General features: G+C 46.6%; 1 protein-coding gene across 3 annotated transcripts in view; it reads left to right on the top strand.

The window, feature by feature from the left end:
- The window catches only part of SNCB (synuclein beta), a 40425-nt gene that overhangs the window by 11606 nt on the left and 4480 nt on the right, over positions 1 to 24339 (top strand). The window contains exons 1-4 of one of the 3 annotated variants that reach the window (XM_081901150.1): positions 4083 to 4345; positions 5392 to 5526; positions 22927 to 22965; positions 23561 to 23679. In XM_081901150.1, coding sequence (XP_081757276.1) covers positions 5406 to 5526; positions 22927 to 22965; positions 23561 to 23679 — 279 coding nt within the window. In that variant the 5' untranslated portion in view covers positions 4083 to 4345; positions 5392 to 5405. Of the gene's footprint in view, positions 1 to 4082; positions 4346 to 4725; positions 4923 to 5391; positions 5527 to 22926; positions 22966 to 23560; positions 23680 to 24339 lie in introns of those variants that run through there. The other 2 variants (XM_081901151.1, XM_081901149.1) reach the window with 2 other exon arrangements.

The following is a 24339-nucleotide window of genomic DNA, read 5'->3' as shown; positions in this document are numbered from 1 at the left end:
CCTTTAATAGCTGCATGACAAGCAGAAATTCTGTAGGAGACACTCCCTTTCCTCCCAAAATGCAATGCATTGTGATAAGAGTATTTCAGACTACTGTTAAAGGTACAGGAGCCCTGGAAGAAGCAGCCATGGCTGGGCCTCCTACAAGTTTTATAGCAGGGGCTCACCACAATACCAAAGTAAAGTGGTCACTCTACTGGGAATAGACACTCTGGAACACATCCCAGCATAAAGTTCAGTACTGTGCACACTTGCTCAGAGAAGTCAGGCTCACTGAATTCAATATAACTTGCTGACATAAGCATGTACAGAACTGCAGAATTTGCATCAGACAAGATGTTCAAGATACAGAACAAACACTTGACTACATCCAGCCTAGCTTTTCCTACCCTTCAAGAGCAATAAGGTCCCTGCAAACTAAACAAGGAGCTTTGGAGGTAGAACTATATTTCAGGAACACAACAGCCTCACAGTTGCAGGGTTATACCCTAGGGAGAAAGAAGAAAAAGACCTCAGCAGAAAGAAAACTACTACTTACCATCATTAGTGCTACTGCTACCACCTTCCAAGAAAATAACTGAGCCCACCCCTCCAGGCTTCCTTTTTATATAGAAAGCACCTTTGAGCACCGCCTTTAACCTAGAAAATGGTTTTGTTAAAGAGCCATGTCTTTCTTTTGCCATTCCTTCAAATGCTGCCATTGTAGAAACTGTAACCCTTCTCTCTTTTTCAGGTGGAACACAACAGGGACCCATGGCCCTCTGGATGTTGCTGGAAGCCAGTTCCCATCATCCCAAGTCAGCATGACCAAAGGTAGGGGATAGTGGGAATTTTAGTCCAGCAACACCTGGAGGACCACAACTTTCCCATCCTTGATTTAGGCCAATGGGGTCACTTAAAAGTCACTGGGTTCAAGACACTAGATCAGAGGTGGGGAGCCTTTTGTCCTCCAGATGTTGCTAGACTATATCTTCATCATTCTTGTTCATTGGCCATGTTGGACAGGAGTTAGAGCACCACAACTGCTGAGCACAGGTTTCCCATCCCTGTTCAAGATCACTGTGTTCATGTCAAACTTAAAAGGCAAACAATATAGGGCCATCAGAGAGATTGTCTCAATGGAACTAAGGTATCATGAAAAGCTCAACCTCCAATAGGTAACCAAGAATGCTTTGAAATAGGTGGTTCCAAAGCCTGTGTAATGTAAGGTAAGGGACAGCTGTTGCTGAAGATTGCAGCCAGGTGCACTTGGCTTGGCTCCTTCTTACTAATCAGGCCTTAAAAATCTTAGCTTGTAAGAGGAGATAATTTTCCAAGTGTGCCATTCTAGGTTCCATTAGTGTTGTCCTCAGGGTTTTTTGGTGTGTGGGTGGAGGGGGGGAGAGGTATTTGGCAAATCTATAGTACAACTTAGATCTGTGCAGTAACCTTGGAATTCTGTGTATAGCTCTGATACAACCACACCACAAAAAGGGTACTGTAGAGCTGGGAAAGTTGCAGAAAAGGACAACCAAAATCATCAAAGGGCTGGAGCAACTTTCCTTTGATGAAGGGTTGCAATGTTTGGGGCTTTTTTAGCTTAGCAGAAAGACAAGTGAGCAGGATATAAGCAATAATGCCTTAGAGAAATTAAATGCATATATACATTATATAGAGTAGCATCACAGAGTGGGAAGGGAGCCTATACACACACATACATACACATAACGATAAGCATGTTAAAGCTTGCATGCACATAAAATTATTTACAATGACCGTTCATATATCAGTCTTGATGGTAACACAAAGATCCTGGGACTGGTAAACTAATGAACACTTGTGGTGGGATTAAAACACCTGTAGTGGGATTATAGTTCAATTCAGGCTAGAGGTTAAATAGAATTTAACTTTTTGGTAAACTGTTATTCAGTGACCTCCCTTTGAAGTTTTTTATTCAAGGATGACTACTTAGGTTGGTGTTGTTGTTGTTGTTTAGTCGTTTAGTCGTGTCCGACTCTTCGTGACCCCATGGACCAGAGAACGCCAGGCACCCCTGTCCTCCACTGCCTCCCGCAGTTTGGTCAAACTCATGCTGGTAACCTCGAAAACACTATCCAACCATCTCGTCCTCTGCCGTCCCCTTCTCCTTGTGCCCTCCATCTTTCCCAACATCAGGGTCTTCTCCAGGGAGTCTTCTCTTCTCATGAGGTGGCCAAAGTACTGGAGCCTCAGCTTCACAATCTGTCCTTCCAGTGAGCACTCAGGGTTGATTTCCTTCAGTATGGAGAGGTTTGATCTTCTTGCAGTCCATGGGACTCTCAAGAGTCTCCTCCAGCACCATAATTCAAAAGCATCAATTCTTCGGCGATCAGCCTTCTTTATGGTCCAACTCTCACTTCCATACATCACTACTGGGAAAACCATAGCTTTAACTATACGAACCTTTGTTGGCAAGCTGATGTCTCTACTTCTCAAGATGCTGTCTAGGCCTGTCATTGCCCTTCTCCCAAGAAGCAGGCGTCTTTTAATTTCGTGGCTGCTGTCACCATCTGCAGTGATCATTGAGCCCAAGAAAGTAAAATCTCTCACTACCTCCATTTCTTCCCCTTCTATTTGCCAGGAGGTGGTGGGACCAGTGGCCATGATCTTCGTTTTTTTGATGTTGAGCTTCAGACCATATTTTGCGCTCTCCTCTTTCACCCTCATTAAAAGGTTCTTTAATTCCTCCTCACTTTCTGCCATCAAGGTTGTGTCATCTGCATATCTGAGGTTGTTGATATTTCTTCCAGCAATCTTAATTCCAGCTAGGGATTCATCCAGCCCAGCCTTTCGCATGATGAATTCTGCATATAAGTTAAATAAGCAGGGAGACAAAATACAGCCTTGTCGTACTCCTTTCCCAATTTTGAACCAATCAGTTGTTCCATATCCAGTTCTAACTGTAGCTTCTTGTCCCACATAGAGATTTCTCAGGAGACAGATGAGGTGATCTGGCACTCCCATTTCTTTAAGAACTTGCCATAGTTTGCCGTGGTCGACACAGTCAAAGGCTTTTGCATAGTCAATGAAGCAGAAGTAGATGTCTTTCTGGAACTCTCTAGCTTTCTCCATAATCCAGCGCATGTTTGCAATTTGGTCTCTGGTTCCTCTGCCTCTTCTAAATCCAGCTTAGGTTGGTACCAAGTGTCTAAAGAGACTGAAATCAGGGTAGTGTCCTTCCTGATGTCAGATTTGTGCCCCTTTAATTATTTGCATAGACCTGTTTGTCCTAGGTAGAGTTATTGGCAGGTGATGGCATAAGTCACATTAGATGAGCAGGTGAATGAACCCCTGATGTTGTCATCTGAGAGAAGAAAGTGTCCTTATCCAGGATGGGCTGTAATTCATTGATGATAACTTGCAGTGGCTTTAGCTGGCAATTACAGGTGGTAACAGGTAGTGCCTTATCACTTTCTCTTCTCAGTCTGTCCTATGTACTACATTGTTCCCGAGTCCTCAATCTTGCTTTGTTCTTTTGCTCTTTCACTTGATTGGGCGAGTATTTTAGTCTTTAAGGAATAAATTGTCCAAACACTGGGGGGGGGGGGGGACGACAACAGCCCTCCCACTACCGTTTTCCCCATCACGCTCCCTGTGAACTAGTGCCTACTGCCGCCCTTCCTCCATGTATCCAATCCCTTCCAAAAGCCACGATCTAAGCAAGGGCACATCGCATCTTGTGTGGCAACCCAGAAAAGTGGAATCCTCCGTGGTCTTCGATTCTGCATCCTTCCGCCTTCTTAGCTGTGAGCCACGGACTACGTGCCTCTCTCTCGCTCTCTCTCTGTACGTGCCAGCCCTCGACTCCTCTCTGCTCCCCACCTCCCCAAATCACCGCCGCCATCAGCCACGCGGCAGGCTCCACAGCTCCTCCTATGCGTCGGGGCAGGAAGGCTCCTTTGGCGCCTTCTTATCGGATGCCCCGCCCCAGGTCAGCGGGCCGGCGGCCTCTCCGCGCCAGGGCTCCCGCCGCTGCATCCGGGCAGGGCCGAGGGGCGGGGAGCGCGAGTTGCGCGCTATGATGAAATCCCCTCGCCGAGCGGGTATAGGGCGCGCGGCGGCTCATTGCAATATTCAGCGGCAGAGGCAGCAGCAGCAGCAGCAGCAGGGCGAAGGCGCCGGCGTCTCCTCGGCTCTCCTCTTCTCCACCTCCTCCTCCTCTTCCTCCCCGCCGAGCTGCTCCATGGCAGAGCTGCCCTGACTGCCCCGCTGCACCTCGCCGCCTGCTCCACTGACCCTGCCCAGCCGGCTCGCTCGCTCTGGCCCGGAATGATCTGAACCCCCTCAGCGGAGACGCACCCGAGTCCAGCGCTATCGCCGATCGCAGGTGAGCAGCGCCTGGGCGCGCTCCTCTCCCTCGACTCGCTCGCCCCTTTGGAGAGCGCGGGATCGGAGGCATCCTCTGGAGATTGGATTGGGGGCGGCGGGCGGTGGCATAAGGTTTGGCCTGGAGGTGAATTCCCCCCTCCATCAGTGCGCAGGGCGACGGTGCCGCTATCTCTCTTTTCGGGAGGGGGGTGGGATATCTACCATCTCCGCAAGCGTGGTCCCCCCCCCCCACGGGAATTGGAATACTGATGGAGAAAAGAGATGGCTTATATTCCTGGATAGGAACACCACACCCCAGAAAATCCCCACCCCAAATAATTGGCAGAAAAGGAGAGCGCAGCAGCGTCTCCTGTCCTCACCCTCCCCTTCCCCTCCCCGGTTTCAAGGACACGGAGTCATCCCTGTTTTGACGGCTTTAATCCTGGCTAAATCCCAGCCTCTCTTCCCTCTTCCTGTCTCTCGGGGGATGCGGGAGCGGATGCTTTTGAGGAACGGGGCTGAAGAGGAGCGGCGCTTTCCACCCCCGCGTTAAAATGCCCAGGAAGGGAGCAGCTGCAGCCATTAGAGCAGGCGAGGTAGGCCGGGAGGATGGGGATGGTCATGGCAGCAGCCGAGGAGGAGGATGGAGGGTGACGGCGGCCTTTGCAGCACTAACAGCTGTCAGCAGACTTGTTGAATCTGGGGCAGAAGGTTGCTTTTGCCACGGCACCGAGCTGGGCTCTGCACCTGCTCCCCCAGCCTTCCACCTTGGGAGAGCCCGCTGGGCAGTGGAAATCTCCTGCCTGTTTCAACAGCGAGCTGAGATGTGGCTGCAGTAAGATAGAGCCTGAGGCTGTTGAGTTAGGGGGCAGCCCTCATGCTTTGCTGTTGGGAACGCTGTGGCTCCCTCCTCGGAGCCATACCCGATTTCCTCCATCTCTCTCCAAAGCCCATATCCCTCCAGCTCCTTCTCCCCAGCAGTCCATGTAACCATTCCCCTTCCTTGGAAGCAGCAGAGCCGTGTGCTGAAGCCATCTTGCCTGGTCTCTTGTCTCCTCCCCACAGAGCTCAGTGCCGGGATGGATGCCTTTATGAAGGGCTTGTCCAAGGCCAAGGAAGGGGTCGTTGCTGCAGCGGAGAAGACCAAGGAAGGGGTAGCGGTGGCAGCGGAGAAGACCAAGGAAGGCGTGCTCTATGTCGGTAAGGCTGCTGCAGGCACAGCTGCAGAGCTGTCCTGCTAGCTGTGCCCGCCTTTCGCAGGAGGAAACAAATCTGCTAGAGGGAGGGAGGGAAGGAGGAGAGATGGTTCCCGTTGCTTGGGTTTTTGTATCATTCTGGCCAGGCCTTCAAAGCTGGCAAATTGGCATCCCTTTCCCAGTTTGATTTCTCCCTCTTCCCCTCAATGGTGAAGGGACACAATTTACAGGGTGACGGCAACCTAGAAAACTGGAGTCTGATGCTGTGGGGCAGTATCTGCAAAGCAATGCTCTGCATCCTCCTTCCTGAGCACCACCATCCCCTGGGGTTCTGATGTCATAAGTCCCTCAAGGTGCAAAAGGTATCACCTTCTTAGGCATACCTGTGGGGTTCTGTTTGTTTTCAGATATGTGCACAGTCCCTGGGTGATCCAAGAATCTCACGTTTACTGTATTTAAAGCACTGCTAGCAGGTAGACCTGAACTGTAATCCTCTTCTAACTAAGGCATACAGAATGAATGGCATATGGGGTCTATGACACAACTAGGAATACTCATAGGATGATGATGATAATAATAATTAGTTTTATCCAGCTTTTCAGCCAAAAAGCGTCCCGGAGTGGTTTATAAATAGTGACAAAACAGTACCTGCCTGCAAGCTCACAATTTTAGAAGACATGACACAAAAGGAAAAGGAAGGGGGGGGGAACCACCTCAGGTACTAGATCTAAGTTTCAGAGTTTTTGTAGTGACTGGCTGGGATGGAAATATTTGGAGAAGAGAAGCCAATGGAGGAAACATTGCTTCCTCTCTTATAGCCTGATGGAACATCTGCTGATAAGATGACAGTTAAGGGAGTGACCTGTTGAAGCTGGTCTCTTAGAGCCAATGCAGAAGCCCTGCAGTCCCATCTCTCCCTCTCCTGTAGCCTGATGGACTGGCTGCTCATGGGAACTCTACGAGACCCAACACTGCGTGGTTATTCCTTAATTCTGTTTTCGTTCCTTCTCAAGTTCCTGGCCTTCTTGGTCTCATGTGAAAAAGCAGGCACAAGGTGCAAGCTGGATGTAAAATAAATGAAATAGTAGTTTTAAATGGGCGTGCAAGCTTTCTAGTTTCCCAGAATGCAAAACAAATGTACCTTAGATGAACATTATGATGTAGCATGGCCTAATGAAGATTGTGAGCTAGGAAGTCTTATCTTTTTTAACAGGTTGGTCCAATAAAATAAATAAATGTTAATTTATTTCTGCCTGCTCCTGCATGTAGAACGATGAGGCCCAAGCCTTTGGCTCAGTGTTGCCCTAGGAAATTTCTTTTAACACGAGAGCTGCTGCCCATATATATGGACACCCCAATGCAGCGATCTGTATTTCAGGGAACAGAGGAGGACAATCTTCTTAGCTTCTCTCCTTCAGATGTAATAGAGGGACCATAATGTGGCTAAAGCAGAAGGACCTCAGAATAGTGAAATGCATTTATGGTCCTCCTTTCCTCTCCCTGCTCCCAATAATTTAAGGCTTGCTTAGATTCTGGATGAGATGTGTGCAGATGCCAGCCCAACCTTGAGGCTGGTGTTTCCGGGGAACCTTCTGCCAGGGCACAAGTGGGGTGTACCACTGCAGTTTATTGGGCAACATGGTAGGGAAAAGGCATGGGGATGGCTCTCTGTCTGCTGCTTTTGTGTCTGGCTCTGCATGAGAGCCAGATGGATGAATATTCATAAATGCCTGCTCTGCATTCAGGACCTACCTTGCCTCTTACAGATTCCTCAGCAAAACGGCCCCAATCAGCATGGGCAAGTCAGATCTTCTTCTGTCATACCACTCCCTCTAGCCAGGACAATGAGATGCATATCCAGAGTGCTTCTCCTTCCAGGACTTCATCTACCATCTTCTCACTGACACTTTTGTCAGCTGTCACTTTTATTTCACTTTGTCCCTCACTGGTCTTCATTGTTGGCGGTCCTCTTGTACATATGAGTTTCTTCCTCCTAGAATTGTAGGTTCAGTTAAAATAAAATGTGAACGTGAATGTGTACAATTGCAGGCATCCACTGTAATTCATTTGGTGCATTCCACCTCCCACCCCCCAAAAAATACAAGGTAGCAACAGAATTCCTGGGTGAGATCAGGAAGAGTAGATCAGGAAGGGTAGTCAAAAGAGAGGAAATGGGAAGAAGGAAATATTAAGCCATTGCTGAAAAATAGGCAAGAGATTTAAGTGCACAGGTGCAATGGCACAAATTTGCTTTTGGGAGAAAAAGAGAGAGATTCTGATAAGGGACAGAGCAAGAGTGAGAAAGTGAGAGGAGGGTAAGACTTCTGTCCACTAGTGAGGTCCAAACCTTTATGGGGAAAATTATATACATTGTGATGGCATTGTCCACATCACATCATGTTGTTTATATGTCAGTCTGGACAGGCTCTTCACAGCAGAAAACTTAGGAACCCACCCTTCCTTGAATATTGTTGTGGGCAGATATTACAGTACTGTATAGGCCCACCAGATGTCCTCAGACCAGGGCCGTCTTAAGCATATCCGGTGCCATGGTGCATAGCTCCCTCCGCCCGCCCACCCCACGCTCCCTGAGTTGTCAACCTTTTTTTAGGAGGACGGCGGGGCTGGAGGAAGTGGACAGCGGCTGGAGGGCGGCTCCTCCGGCGGGGAAGAGGCGGAGTCTGGACGTGGTCCCTCCCGGCTCAGCTGTATGCTTCATGCCACGGTGGCCATGGCAGATGGAGGCTCTGGGCATGGCACGGCTTCGGTGTGGCATGGCGGAGGCGGGCGAGGGTGGCGAGCTGATGCTGGGAGGTGTCGTGTCCAACCTCCGCCTCTTCCCTGGCGCCCTCCAGAACTTGGCGTCCTGCACCACTAGCCTCTATGGGTAAGACGCCCCTGCCTCAGACTACAACTCCCATCAGCCTTAGATAGCATTTGTTACCTTGTGGTTAATGGGAGTTGTATTCCAAAAGATCTTCCTGCTTCAGACTTTGCTGCCTGTATCACCCAGTCTTTCTTTGCCTCATTTTCTGTGTATCTCTGCTTATGTCTTTAAATAAAAATATTAGGGGCTGTGGAATTGCATGCTTAAAAAAAAGCACTCTTTTTTGCAACTACAAAATCAATTCTGCATCTGAAATAGATTATGTGGATTTTGACATGTGCATGCATAGGGTGGATTCAATCTAGCACTAAGTGGGGTGTGCATGCATGGAATGAGGTCTACTTGTGCAGCAAGGACCACCCCACCCCCCATTTCATGCCCCTGCCTGCCCCTAAACTTGTTCTTCGGATTCCCCTAATCCTCCAGACCAGATTAAAGTGGTTCACAGTGACGGGGGAAGGGAAGTCCCATTGCTTGAGCAGGCTTCATTGCATGCACATGGTAACTTGATTGAATCCCACCCATAGCTGCATGCATGGATATACAATTTCTATTTAGTATTTACAGATCTTTCCTTCCCCTTTTAGCAATAGAAGAAAGAACATATAGAAAAGGCCTGGGGAAGAGGATAGGAGTTGTAAGGATGGGGAGATGTTTATTGGAGGTTAAAGGTTGGGGCTGGCATGTTAAGTGAACAATGGATGCCCAAACCACCTTCATTAGGGAGGGGCCGTGGCTCAGCGCTGGAGCATCTGCTTTGCATGCAGAAGGTCTCGAGTGGGATTCAATCTCATACCGCAAATACAAGATATGCCATTATAGCTGATTGGGAGGTGTTGTACAAACAAACCCACGTAAAGAACCCCAGCAACAACAACACCGCCTTTTTTGGTGAGAAGGAAAGTGACAGGAAAATGCACTGGAAGTGTGGGGGTAAGCCTTGCTTTGATGCAATGTCATCACACCTCCTCACAAGCAAGCAAGAATGAATGAATGTTCATTAAATAGCCACCGTCACTTAACTTCCCTGCAAACAAACCTGGATGAGTGCTCAACAAACAGGTTGTTTGGAAGTACCAAACGTTTTGGTGGTGCCAGGAGAGCACTGAATCTGTGGGTGGTATGCAACAGTTACTCAGAGTGGAGCTATTGAAATGAATGGACCTAAATTCAGTCATGTTGTAATCACAATTGTAATGGGTCTACTCTGAGTAAAACCCTTTGTCAGAAGACTGCTGTGTAGTTTATGTGTAGTTTACATGACAGATGGCCATCCAACGTCTGCTTAAAAACCTCCAGGGAAGGAGAGTCCACCACTTATTGTAGGAGTCAGTTCCAGTGTTCAGCAGCTCATACCACCAGAAAGTTCTTCCTGATGTTTAATCAGAATCTCCTTTCTTGTAACTTGTAGTCATTGGTTTGGGTTCTAGCCTATGGAGCCGGAGAAAACAAGCTCACTCCATTTTCCATGTGACAGCCCTTGATATATTTGAAGATGGCTATCATCTCTCCTCTGTTTCCTCTTTACCTGGCTAAACATACTCAAGTCCCTCAACTGTTCCTCATAAGGCATGGTTTCCAGATCCTTGATCATCTTGGTCGCCCTCTTCGGCACACGTTCCAGCTTGTCAGTATCCTTCTTAAATTGTGATGCCCAAAACTGGACACAGTAATCCAGGTGTGGTCTGACCAAGGCAGAGTAGAGCAGGACTATTACTTCCCTTGACCAGGACACTATACTTCTGCTGATGCAGCCTAGAAGAGCACCAGCTTTTTTGGCTGCTGCATCACACTGTTGACTCATGCTAAGTTTGTAGTCTACTGAGACACCTAGATCCTTTTCACATGTACTACTGGCAATCCAAGAGAGAGAAAATATTTGAGGCAGGTGAAACTCTCCCTCCCTTTGCAGCTAAGATGTGCTATTGTAGCCACAGCTGCCCTGAAGAAAAGAGGCAGGGCCTTTTGGTGTGAGGCCCCAAGGTGGCAGAAGAAGGCTACAGGTATAGAGAGGAAGAATAGGAGCTACTGCCATTGCTGCACACATGTAATGATGTGCACAGATCTCCATGGAAAAGATGGCTGTGTGGGAAGGAATAAAATAGGGAAGGTCTGGGTCCAACTTTGCAACATTTATTACACTAATCTAAGGGTATTTTGCCCATTACCAACTGTTTTGTGCTAATGATTACTTTTTAAAGCCCAAAATGGTCTAGGATACCTTAGGCATCACCTCCCATCTCATTCCTGTCTGTCCCCCATAATCAGAAAGGGGAGGACCTAAGGTGGAGGCACAACTGAGCGGAATAAGGAATAACCTTCTTAGTGGTTGCACCCATATCATAGAATCATAGAATTGTAGAGTTGGAAGGGACCATGAGGGTCATCTGGTCCAACTCCTTGCAATGCAGGAATCTTTTGCCCAACGTGGGGCTCAAACCCACAACCCCGAGATTAAGAGACTCATGCTCTAATGACTGAGCTATGAAGAGTTCTTGACCTCCCCTACTGTTTTTCATCAGTTACTGAATATATTTTAATTTTGGTAGGCTTTAATGAAGCACATATATGTTGATCCTGTGTCTTTTTCAATAATTTATTTCATATTGCTTTATGAAATTGTGCTGAGAGATGTTGTAAACCACACTGACCAATATATTTACACTAGAAGACCAGGATGTCAGTATTTCAATAATTCCTGAATGATTATATGAATGAACTTAGAATGAAGTGGGACCATTTTTGATTGTGAGTGGGTCTGTGGGGCCATATTTCTGAATGCTCCCCCATATTTTAAAAAAACAAACAAACCTCCCTGCATGTACAGAATTATCACACCAGGTAAAATGGCCAGATATAACCTTCACACTGATATGCTAGTGTGCATATGGAATAATGTTACCAAAAAATAATAGCCTTATGTAAAGATTGTGGCTATCAGAACTTAGGGCTGGAGTCAACTTAGTAGTTGTGATCACAGGAGATGGCATGAGTCCTACTAGCACAATGAGGCTTTCCCCTTTTCTCCTTCCCATGCCCAACATGTCCCCAATCAGATCTGGGGACTGAGGAGAAGCCCCAGGTCTGCATGCAGGGGGAAGAGAGAAGAGGTCATTCCATCAGGAAAGCTGAAACTCTTTGCACAGACAGAGCAATCTCCATAGCGCTACGTTGAATTCCACCCTTAGCCTGGATCCTCACAGGAGTAAGTAATGTGGCAATCCTGTGTTCACCTACCTGAGAGTAAGTCCTGTACAGTATAATGCACTAGTGCTTATTTCCAGTAAGTGCCAATGAGGTTTTTTCCAGGGTGTTTGGTATGTTTAGCCTGGTGAAGAGGTGATAAATGTTTAATTTTTAGCCTGGAGAAGAGGTAATGTGATAGTCACCTTCAAATATTTGATGAGCAATGGGTTCAAATGACAAGAAAAAAGATTAGGAAGAAGGCAGTGGACTCTCCTTTGTTAGAGGTTTTTAAGCAGAGGCTGGGTATCAAGAGTGGTTCTTGGGAGGGGCTTGGACTAGATGAGTTTTGAGATCCTGTCCAATTTTCTGCATAGGATCAGGCTGTCCATTATACTGTTTTTGATATCAGACTGTGATTTCTGTGGCTTATGTAGCCAAATAGTCACCTCCCACATGCAAAAGGGTCGTATCAGTACATTGGGAGAACCTTAAGATTTGGAGAAGTAAAAAAAAACGCAAACCCTTTATAGCACCTAAGGACACTCAGTGGCCACAGAATGCTGACTAATTGGGGGAACAGAATGGAGCAGCATGGGGAAAGAGACTTAACTAACTGAAGAGTGAACAAGAGCAGTCCATGCTGCAACATTTCGTTGCAGGTTCCACTCATTTCCTTCTATTATCACTGTCTCAAATGCACAGAATTCTATTTGGCTAAAGAACCTGGTTGACAGGAGAATCTAGCCTTGTTCCACAGTAGAAAACCCAACCAGTCCACAAGACAGTAATTAATTATCTTCATTATTGCTGCATGCAAGCAGGGTAACGGAACAGAGAGGTAAAACGCCATTTTTCAAGCTTTTGATATTGAAGGTTGTCTGAAGAAAATGTTGGTTAGCAGGCTTAAGTTTTAACTAGTGCAACTATTTGGGATAGGGCTGCAGCTCAGGGGCAGAGCATCCGACTTGCATGGTCAGTCTCTGACATCTCCAAGCAAGGCTGGGGATGTCTCCTGCTTGAAACTCTGGAGATCAGCTACTGGGCAGTATTAAGACAGTCCTGACCAGGATGGGCCATTGGGTCTGACTCAGCATAAGGCAGCTTCTCATAATCCTATCCAACCCATGTAAAGACTGGTGGGAGGGTAATTCTCACAAGCAGGGAATGTCAGAGGGAAATGAGGGGCAGATGCCATGTACTGCAGGGTGTTTAATAGGGAGAGTTTCTGCTTTCCAGGCAGTCTCCCGTTCCCTAGGTATGCCCTGCATTCATTGTTCCTAGAGGGATGACCTTGCATCTGGCTGCAGCAACATGTTTCTTGGAACAGGCCCAGCATAGCAAGCTATTCAGAGAGCTGGAAGCGCCCGGTCCTTCCCATTAATTACCACTCTAGCCATTTTGTTTCTTGGGCATGCTTTATTGGCAGGGATTTTAAGACCTTTCTCCAGATTGCTGATTTAAAAAGCATATTGAAGACCGCTGGGCCTGCAGGCGATCCCTCTGGGATCTTAATGCAGACATCTCTGGTTTCGGCGCACTTAATCATTGGATTGTGCACTTTTTTGATATGGTGTGGTGCTACTTTCTTAATTGGAATGTCCTAAGGAAGCAAGTCCAAGTCCCTTGAAGCTGTTTTTTTGTAATGACTCGGTTACCCTTATGAACCAGTGCTTGTAAATAATAAAAAGAGCGATCCCAGAAGATGCTGGGCAGCAACACTGAGCATGTGGTCTGGACAAAACAAAAAAAATCCTTCCAGTAGCACCTTAAAGACCAACTAAGTTAGTTCTTGGTATGAGCTTTCGTGTGCATGCACACGAAAGCTCATACCAAGAACTAACTTAGTTGGTCTTTAAGGTGCTACTGGAAGGATTTTTTTTGGTTTTGTTTTGACTATGGCAGACCAACATGGCTACCTATCTGTAACTGGCATGTGGTCTGGGAAGTGGAAGAAGGGAGGGAGGGAGTGCTTGGAGGCCAGTTGGCTTCTCCAGTTGTGCCAGGAGGGCACAGTAGAAAAAGGCATCTGCAGGGAATTCCCAAGTTACTCCCTTTCCACCCCCTGCTAGATGTGCTACAGAAATCAGAGCAAGAGACCAAAGGAGAAGCAGCTAGCCACCACGTCAGTCCCGGGCCCTAAGTAGGGGCAGAATCTACTGTGAAACTAATGAATCTTAAGCTTCAGGGCCCCTATTCCCAAAGGGGCCCCAGAAGTGAATTTAGTACACATTGCTTAAAATTTTGGGGTCTAGTAATCCCAATTTGAGTTGCACAACTCAAATTTATTTATTTGTTTTTGGCTGTGTATAGTTCAACAGTCCCATAGTTTGAGAGTCAGTAGCACAGATGTTGTGAAGGTGTGGGGATCTATCATGGAACAACCCCATTGAAGAAGGTAACACTGGTTACCTAGACATTGTTGCTAGTTGCAAAGGGGTCCCCATAAGAGATCAAGCTTCAGGGCCCCCAAAATGTAGGTCCTCCACTGGCCCTAAGTGTGAGGAATGGATTTCTGTTTTTTAGGGTTCTATCCCGTGTTCATCATATTCTGATAATGGACATGACTAACTTAGGTCTATTAATTCCAGTGGGTTTCCTCTGCAGAGAGCTTAGTTGGATACAACCCTTAGTCTGCAAAGTGCTTCACTGTCTTTCCCCTACAGACTTTGGAAACTGGCGAGTGTTTCAGTTGAACTGGGAGACCATGTCCTAAGAGGGAGGCTGCACCGTCAGGTATGGCCTGCATGCTGCATTGGAATTGCCTCCCAAGGGTCTCATCTCACGACTATGTGGATGCAGAGGTGCTCAGTGGCAGTGGTCATGCTTTGAAAGTGAAGACCCAAGGTTCAGTCTTTTGATGTGCATCAAGAGCCTGTTATCAGTTGAGTAGATGGTGTTGGGTTAGAAGATCCAATGTTCTGCTTCGATATAGGCTGCTTTATATGTTCATAAGCCCCCTGCCTGAAGGTTTTTGTGAAACGCTGTTATTCTTCACTGCCCTTGTCTCTTGTCTCAATGTTCTGGTGGTGGTGAGGTAGGTCATTAATATCCCCATTTTACAGTGTGAATGGTGACACAGTCTCTCACCCAAGGCTTGGCGTGCTTTGAGAGAAAATCCTATGCAAAGGGACCCCCAGATTTTGCAGTAAGAAGAGTAGAATTCTGCAACCTGTGCAGAATTGTGCATAATTAAGGGAGGGGGGAAACTGCTAATCTGTGTGAGTTAGTTTCCCCCCTCCCTTAATTATGCACAATTTATTCAGCTGCCAGTGGCGTAGCATGGGGGGGTGCAGGGGGGGCCAGGCGCAACATCTGGGGGTTAGGGTTAGGGGGCACAAATCCACGGGTTAGGGGGTGCAAATTACTTGCCTTGCCCCGGGTGCTGACAACCCATGCTACGCCACTGTCAGCTGCTCTGCCCACCATGGAGTAGTAAGGAGCTATGTAGGGCACTGAACTGAACGCTGAGCTTTTTATACAGTAACAACTCTGACTTCTGAGAATTACCCATACAGGTTCAAGCCTATCTTTACAACCATAAGGTCTAGAAACATGCTTACTTATTTAAAAGAAAGTCAGGAGAGAAAACAGATTCTTAGGATGCTGAATTTTGCTGTCAATACCTCATTCTGCAGATTATTAGCCATCCAATAAGTGCATGGTTGATGAGAGATTTTTAGGTCTTTTATGGGCATGCCTGGAACCCAATTTACACTTGATGTTAAGTGTGTATTTGCTTCTCACTTTTGCTAATGGGAGATCCCCCCACTATCAAATGCCATCTTTAGGGAGATGGGGGAAGAGATCTTCAGAACTGCAGCAGGACCGGAAAGAGCTATACTTGCCCTTCACCGTACTCAGATCCCATTTTCTCCCTGCCCCACAATCTGATACCACTTCCACATTTTTAAAAACCTGTATGTTAAATGCAAAGGAAGATTTAACTTCAGCTCCAATTTAGCCATCAGTTTCTCCTGACCCACTCTTCCCAGGATCTAGGAGAACTGGACAAGAGGGGCTAGAATGCTGTGCTGGTGTTGATGCCTGATCCCTGCTGTTCTGAACTGTGCATCTCCCTTCAGGCAGGTTTGCCGTAGGGAAAAAAATACTTGCTGAAATTGGTGAAGCTTTGGAGGTGCAAATTTGACCTCAAGGGACAGATGCCCACAAAGTATCCATTTTGGAATGGAGGTTGTTTACAAGAGCTCAGGTCACCTCAATTGCTAGGCAGGCAGGGTGTGAAATCTTTGGCTGTGGCCTAACCTCTTTCTTGGCCGTCAGCATGATAATGCTCTTTGCCAAGGAGGGATTTAGCATCTGCAGGACAATTGCTGGAAAGCTTCCAAGGGAGTAAAACAGCCCTTGTGCCAATTATACTGCTGGAAGGAGGTATTGGTAGTGGACGGGAGCCTCCGGCATGCTGGAGCCCTCCCTCCCCAACTGCCCAGGACTGTCTGGGATACTTTAGGTGCTATGCACACCTGACCCCAGCATGTCCCCATTGGACCCGTTAAGGGAGATCAGATCATAGCAGATTACGCTGCCTAAGAGATGACTTACAGTGACTGCTCTGACAGCAGCCTCCAGCCGTCACATACCACACTCTCCGATGCTGTGCACCCCTCTCCCCTGGCCGATTATGGGATTCCCTGCTGGGAGGGCTGGGTGCTGTGGTGTTAGCTGCATTTCCAGGACCTGGAAGGCTATATTTGCCTGCACATATGGGCTTGCAAGGGCAAGGCGCACATCCTTATTTTGAACAAAGCCCCCAGGCATGAGCAGGGCAGCTTGCAGAGGAGGAGGAGGTAGAGATGCAGTGGCCTCATATGTTTAAGCATGGATTCTGCTAGCACATGTTCCAGAGAGGCAGAGGAACCTCAGGGAGAAATGCTGGATGCAGAAGTGCTTGGAAAGGATTGCTGGCCAGACAAATATGGCCAATGGAAGCACTGCTGGAGGGAGGGGGGCATGATTAATGCCACCCTTCCCTGGAAGAAGGCAATGTGAAAAGCACAGTGTGTCGACCAAAGTCGTTTTTGCTCCCTGGTGGTTGAGCATTTTAAAACGTTTTATTGCACCACTCAGACACCTGTTCCTGCCTTCCTCCAGCTCCCCACTTGCCCATTTTGTTGCCTGAAGCAGATAGCTTCACCTGGTGCATGACAGGGCTGGCTCAGGGGGAGCAGAGTTAAGGGCTAGCAAGGTAAGTTGATCCCACCTGCTGCTGCTTCAGGATGCTCCACAAGGGGGTGGTGTAACCAGGAGCACTAAAACAATGTTGGGTGTAGAATTGTAGAGTTGGGAGAGCTTCTCTCTGCCCCTGCCTGAAGGTTTTGGGAGAATCCATGAAAAAGCAGTGAAGTTGGAGTGGGGGAATATAAGCTCCGTGGAGATGCGGTGATATACTTTGGGGGCTCAGCTTTCTTTTAGTACAAGGCCTCAGCCTTGGCATATGTGAAACATTAATAAAGCTCAAAGTGCCTTTGAATGTGTACAGATTGAATTCACTTGACTGCTTTTTATTTTATTTTTATCTTGCCTTCTGTTATAGAACTCAACAGTTTGCCTCCATAAATCTAGGTTTTGGAGCAGGCAGAGCTTTCCGGACGTGGCTCAAGCCACAACACACCTCCTGCTACGGTTTCTGTAAATTATCATAGCACGTTCTTTGCATATTCAGGAAAGCCTTGAGAGTTACACTTAAAATGGCCTCCTGCATGAGTCACTGCAGATTCAGGTAGATGTTGATGTGATAGTTGTATTCCAAGAGCAGTTTCCCTTCACAGAGGAAGGCTCGCCTACAAATACCACTGTACCCGATACAGCAAAGCACTTAATGGTGAAACCTGCCTGTGTCAAATGGCACTGCAAGTCACATTGTTTCATAGGCATGCATCTTTGCATAAGCTCACCCTCATGACTGTACCGTGCATGCAAGCTGCTAATTCACAGCACAGCCAGAAGACAGATGTGGAGTCCTTAGGATTTTGGCGAGCTCAGCCACTCACCTCACATGTAGATTGTTTTTTAAAAAAATATTTTATTAATTTAGCGTAGTTATTACAAAATCAAAACAAAATATTACAATTATATAACATATGTACAAAGTTCTCAATAATGTTATTAATAAAAAAGAAAACTATAGAAGAAAGAAAAAAGGAAAGAAAGAAGGAATAAATCTATAAAAAGGAAAAGAAAATTAAAAAAAGAAAAAAGAAGAAAATAGGAAGTTTCTTCCAAGTTTATTCTACATCTATTTCAATAAGTAAATAATAAAATTTCATTGATTGACTTCCACCGCTTACACTCCACTTCCTATAAACATTTTAAACAAAGTTACAGTATATCTGTTATTCCGTATTTTTTTCTCCCATAGAATCCCAAATAGATGATCAATTCAATAAACTATTTAGATCTCTCACAAGTCTACTCTAAATGTAACCAAAACCTTGTATTTGATCCTTGTCTGCATAAATTATCATTTAAACATTTCCATTGTTTCTGTATTATACTTTTCGGTTTTTGTCTTATTAAATAAGTTAACTTTGCTAATTCCAAATATTCGCATAGTTTGTTCAATCATTCCTCTTTGGTTGGAATGTGGGAATGAAGATTTATTATTTTGCGCTTTTCTTTATCATCTCACAGGACAGAAACTGACGTAACTGTAGCTTTGATTTTGATAGTACCTCATGAATTGAAAACTTAGCAGAACCTTTTGATATCTGGACTTTCATCTGGCCTTTGTTAAGATCTGTTAGCTAGGAAGTTCAGGCTTATCTATGTGTATGTGATAAACCAGGTTCCATTTTGCTCTTTTGGATAATTGGAATTTAAGAGGTGGCTCGCAACACTGAAGAGCTGGGCTAGTACAGTACAGTGGTACCTCGGGCTACATACACTTCAGGTTACATACGCTTCAAGTTACAGACTCTGCTAACCCAGAAATATTGCTTCAGGTTAAGAACTTTGCTTCAGGATGAGAACAGAAATTGTGCTCCAGCGGCGTGGCAGCAGCAGGAGGCCTCATTAGCTAAAGTGGTGCTTCAGGTTAAGAACAGTTTCAGGTTAAGTACGGACCTCTGGAACGAATTAAGTACTTAATCCGAGGTACCACTGTATAGTTGTTTCTACCTGTGGAATACCCCACCACAAGAAGTCAGTGGAAGATCATCACCCTTTGCAAAAGATTTACTGTACACTGCAGAAAGTAATAGGGTATTCTCTTTCACATTCTCCTCAGCATCAAGCTGCAATTTACAGCTAAAGGCTTATTAAAAAAAAAACCAGAATTGCTGCTTTTCTGTTAGTGCTATACTTAATGCTAGCATTGGCAAGGCACTATTCTGCCTTGAGGTGGGATACACAATCTTCCAGTAATAAGCTTCCATTTTTAAAAGGCAGTGGAATCTTGTTGGGCTTGATGATGTTATTTAAAAAAAATAAATTAATGGGTGCATGTGGACCCACACACTTCATTGGTAGAGTCTCTGCCTCCAAGGAAGAATTTAAAATCCCATCCAGGCACTGACCAGACAAAGAACAGCTTGTGTGTTTCAGCAGGTGGCTGCATCATGCATCTCCAGTTGATTCCTTAGAGTTTAAAAAAGATGTGGGGAGAAAGGGGAAGTTGCATCAATCATTCCTAGCGATGTCACAGGCATTAGCCAATGAATGCCTGTGATATTCATGCACCTACATAGCACCCACAACCATCATTGCTGCTTGCCTACCAGTCAGGCTATTTTCTCAGTGACAAAACGTCGTTTGTAGGTTGGAACTGGGCAATATACATTCAACACAAGTGCTGCCTTGAAGAAAGACACACCTGGGTTCTCTGCAACAATTGTGTAACATTTGTGCATTTATTGTGTACAGGCACACTAAAAAAAAAGTCCAGAGGGGTAGCAATTTCAGTCATGAACTCCTGGGAATAAGCCAGATTTCACCACTAGGGGGCCTTTTGCATTATGTCAGATGAGTTTAAGGCCAATAAATTTGGTACACAGGGTTCCTTCTGTTAAGGGATAAGCAGCTCCACCTTTCAATATTCGTTGCAGACCTCATAATGAGTATGACTCTTGCCAACAACTCCTGCTTTATTCTGCCTGTCATATTTCCCTGCTATTGGCATCTTGCATGGTAATGATAGGCAGCTGCCACCACCCATGTTCTTTGAGATAACCAGCCTCATTTTATTTGGATCTTGTCTTGGTGCCTCTGAGTCAGCTGTGATGTCAGATCTGTGCTCTTGGCATGGACAGTTCAACTTAAAACCCAATCTCCCCAGTTGTAGCTTCTTGCCTAGAACCTTGTGAGCGATGCAACATTTTGGGAGCTGATCATCTGCCTGCCTTGTGTTTTGTTAATGAGGTTTATCTTCTTTTATTAACACTGCACCGTGTGTATGTGGTGTCAGGGTGTGCTAGACAGCTTTTTATAGCTCAGCAAGTTTAGAATCGGGGACCTTTCCCTCCCCACAGCTGCTGCCTACTGTTCTCTCACATCTCTCTACAGTAATTTCGCACGCCCCTGCCTCCCTTCTGAGACACGGTCTCTTGGCTAGCTCTCAAGTTTGTCTGCCTAGAGGACCAAGCGCTAGGAACATCAGTCTAAAGGATGGGGGACCTGTGCCCCCCCCGATGTTTATGACCTCCAGTTCCCATCAACCCCAGCCAGCAAGACCAAAGGTCAAGTATCATTGGAGTGTACTTCAATGATGTATGGTGTGTGGTGGTGGAGTGTCATCTGGAGGACCTAAAGAACAAATTGCTTGTTGTAACCATACATGTCCATTCAAACCCTGAGAGCTGCTTGTGATTTGGAGTGAGGAAGGCTGGAAGGGAGTGCTTAACCTGGACATCACTTGCCTTGAAATATTCCCAACCCTTCACTTTGGGGTTCCAGAAATGTTTGGAAATGGAGGTGGGTTGGGAGCAGAAAAGCAAGTGCTGGGGAAAGAGTTCAAGTCACACATTCCACACAACGGCTACCCTTAGCCATGGTCTGCATTGCTTCCAGTCTTAGAGGCAGTATGTCTCTGATTGCTAGCTGCTGGTAATCACCAGTAAAAGTCATGTCTTGCTTGTAGGCATCTAGTTGGCCACCGCAGGGCTGCTCTTATCTTAAGTCTCAGTCAATGGATTCAGGATTGCAACCTGACTTTGTGGTCATAGGTGGTGCAGTAGTTAAGAGTGTTGGACTGAAAGATCCAGATTTCAATCACTGCTAGAGCCATGAACCTCATTCCGTGACTAGGAACGACTGCCAGGGACTGCCCTGCTCCTTCCTTTTTGCATAGATGCAGGGTGGGAGCCCTGGTGGTCAGTAGGGCTTGCTGGTGGAGAGTGGCTGAGAGGCAAGCTGGCAGCTAGACAAGCCATGCCATTTTTCTGCCTTGCAGTGAGATCTGATAAGGAACAGCTGGGAGAGACAGAGGTGTGGACAGCGAAGGTTCAGAGTTATTATTGTTGTTTATTGAATTTGTATACTGCCCTTCATCCGTAGATCTCAGGGCAGTTCCTTATAACTGAGGAGGAAGGTAAGGGCGTGAGGCTCCAGCCAAGCCCAGCAGGAAGAAGGTGCTGGAGAGGAACTAGAGGAGGAGCAGGCCACAGGGAGAGGCCTCAGATGACAACTAACCAGTTCCCCAACAGGGAACTGCTGAACTGTATTCAGGGGGGAATCGGAGTGTGATGGCACACCTTGCTCCTAATAAATATGTGAATTAAACAATCCAGTGGTTGTGTCTATTTTGTGTGAAGGAAGAGAAGGACCAATGGCACAGACACATGGGCTTTTGATGTACCCTTGCACATAGAAACCCAACAGTGATGTTGGGCCAGTCACTATTTCTCAGCCTTACCTATCTCACATGTTTACCTTTCCAAACTATAAGGCCATGACAATAAGGGCATAATTGCACAGATACGATTTGATCACTCTTTCCTTTCTCTTCATTACATACCCCACAAAAGGCTGTGTTTCGTGTCACCATGTTGTGAACCAGCCCAAGAGCAGGAGAGGCAGTATAGAATTATTTTAAATATGGGCATTCACTTCTTTCTGTTTTTTTCCTACAGTCTATTACACTTGGTGCCATAACCTTTCTTCTTTGTGGCATGGAGTCATTTGAGTGACTGTCAGGTCTCAGTATGGTTGGCTTATCGAGTTCTGGGAGATGGGGAGGTGGCTGTCTCTCCAAGAGGGCCAAAAGCAAATGTGGAGTCTCAAAGAGGTAGGGATTAAGTTTCAGAACAGTGAACAAGGATTAGAGGGATCCAAATCAAGTGAGCTCCTCTCCTTTTGAGAGTTGTGTTCCTCTATCCTTCAAAAAGAATTCCAGTATGTGGAACATATTGTGTCCTTATATGGCAAGTTGTATCAGCCTCATTTCCCCCTCCTCAAATATTAAGGACCCAGGATCTGTGTCCTCCTTTGCTTTTGGTCAGCTGAAGTACTAGTGGGGCCTTTCTTTGAGTGAGCACTTAGGTCAGGAGCAGGGAGCCTATGGCCCTCTAGATGTTGCTGGACTACAACTTCCATCAACCCCAGCCAGCATAGCCAATGGCCAGGCATGATGGGAGTTGTAGTCCCAACATATGGAGAGCACTATGTCGGCTACTCCTACCCTAACATAACACTGTAACACCACCAGGAAAAAAGAACAATGGGGGGGGGCGAGGAAAGGTCAGTATGGAGTTGTAATTCACATCAAATGTGTGTGAGTAATATGTGCACACAGCTGGCTCTTCAGGATTTATCTCAGGTATTTTGACTGGGCAAACAAGCCTGCTGAGGTAAAACATACAGGGATGGAGAAACTGTGGCTCTCTAGATGATCATGCACCCCACTGCCATGAACCCCAGCCAGTTGCTTATGGATGATGGGAGTTGAAGACCCAAAATATGAAGGCCGCATTCCTGGCACAGAACCTGAAGATTGGTCGGAAGTAGATGTTTCTGAGACATAGGCACAAAGTCTGAAATACTACCTGCTTCCTAAAGAGTTGCTCTCCTAAATTTCCTCCCACGTTCTGAAGAAGGCAACTTGAATAGGATGGACCATATCCAATATATGGATGAAAGATTAACTGTATTTGGAAGTGTTCCTTCTCACAATTTTTTTATTCTGCAGGAAAATTATTTCTCTGAGAAGAGCCTGCGGCTGGGATGCTGAGGAAATGTGGGCTGGGTCTGAAGGGCATTGGCTAAGCTTTATTTGCTTCTCCTTATCTTGTGTGGCTATTTATTGCACTGCACATTTTCTCAGGTGACGTTGCTCCTCTCACACATTTTTGAACTATGCATCCTTTCTCTTTCTCTTTTTAGGAAGCAAAACTCGGGAAGGTGTTGCAGGTGTGGCCTCAGGTATTGGCTGCTTGTGTTCTCCTTTCCCATGCTTTGCCTGGTCACTGAGTGGGCGGCTGTGCTAAAGCGATCACAGGCTAACAGGACAAGCGCTGTCATTAAAACCTCTTATGTAACTGGGCCCAGGACAAAGCCTTCCAGCTGCTTCTCACGCGTCTGCAGAGCCAGCTGTGGGGATTGGCTAAGATACCTGACCCCAGCTTTCCAGAGAAGCAGGCATACAAACCTGGAAGCCTTGGTGAACTTGAACTTGCAAAGTACTGGGGCGGGTAAAGGAATGAGCTTACGCACATTGGTGGAGAAGAAACTGTGATGCCGGGTGAGGGCCCAAACGGGGGTGGGTGGGAGGGCCCTATGGTAGAAGAAGGATTATTGCTTGGCCTTGTGAAACGTGTACATAGATAGCAGAGGAGATAGATACAATTCATATGTCTGCTACAGGAGCCTTCAATTACCAGACCCCTGCTAGACTCCCTTCCAGATGATAAGATCCTTTGCCCCTCATTCAGGATGCGAAAGGCCACATGCTGTTAATCTAGAATAAGGAGCTAACTGCATGGCCTCAATATGTTGGTCGCTCTCTTCTGGCTTTCAGTTGCTGAGAAGACGAAGGAGCAGGCATCTCAGCTGGGTGGAGCCGTCTTCTCGGGGGCTGGCAATATTGCAGCTGCCACAGGCCTGGTCAAGAAGGAAGATTTCCCCACTGACCTGAAGGTGAGCATCCCACACTCTTCAGGTGACCTTGAGAAAAAGCACATAGCCCTTGGCCCAGTGGCGTAGCGTGGGGGGTGCAGGGGGGCCGGCTGCACCGGGCGCAACATCTGGGGGTTAGGGTTAGGGGGCGCAAATCCACGGGTTAGGGGGCACAAATCCACGGGTTAGGGGGCGCAAATTACTTGCCTTGCCCCAGGTGCTGACAACCCACGCTACGCCACTGCCTTGGCCATATAAAAGTCTCCCATAGAAAGGCAGCTGATCCTTGGAGCCTACTGGGACTATCAGTAGATACGATGGGCATTTGGGATTGGTGCAAGATTCCACTTGCCTTGCTCCATCCCACAGAACAGAATCTTGGATATGGTATGGAGTTTTGCTGTATGTTGCTCTTGACAGAAGATAAGCACAATTGGTTGAGCAGCAGAAGATGGAAAGGAAACAAACTTGTGTGACAGTGACACGAACATGTCCAGGATGCCCATTGTCCTGGCACCTCTCAGACTGAGGTACATAAGCAGTGTGGACAGATACAGGCATGCATGGGCAGAAGAACAAATGCCCTTGCATGAGAATATGTGTACTGTGTGCTACATATCAACATGTGATTAATGCTCACATGGGCACATTGTAAGTCTCCAGGCCAGTGACAACTGCACA

Source organism: Podarcis melisellensis, assembly GCF_964234715.1.
Source record: "Podarcis melisellensis genome assembly, chromosome: 2".
NCBI lineage: Eukaryota > Metazoa > Chordata > Lepidosauria > Squamata > Lacertidae > Podarcis > Podarcis melisellensis.
Note: the sequence above shows the minus strand (reverse complement) of the source record. Positions and strands in the feature narration are given on the sequence as shown.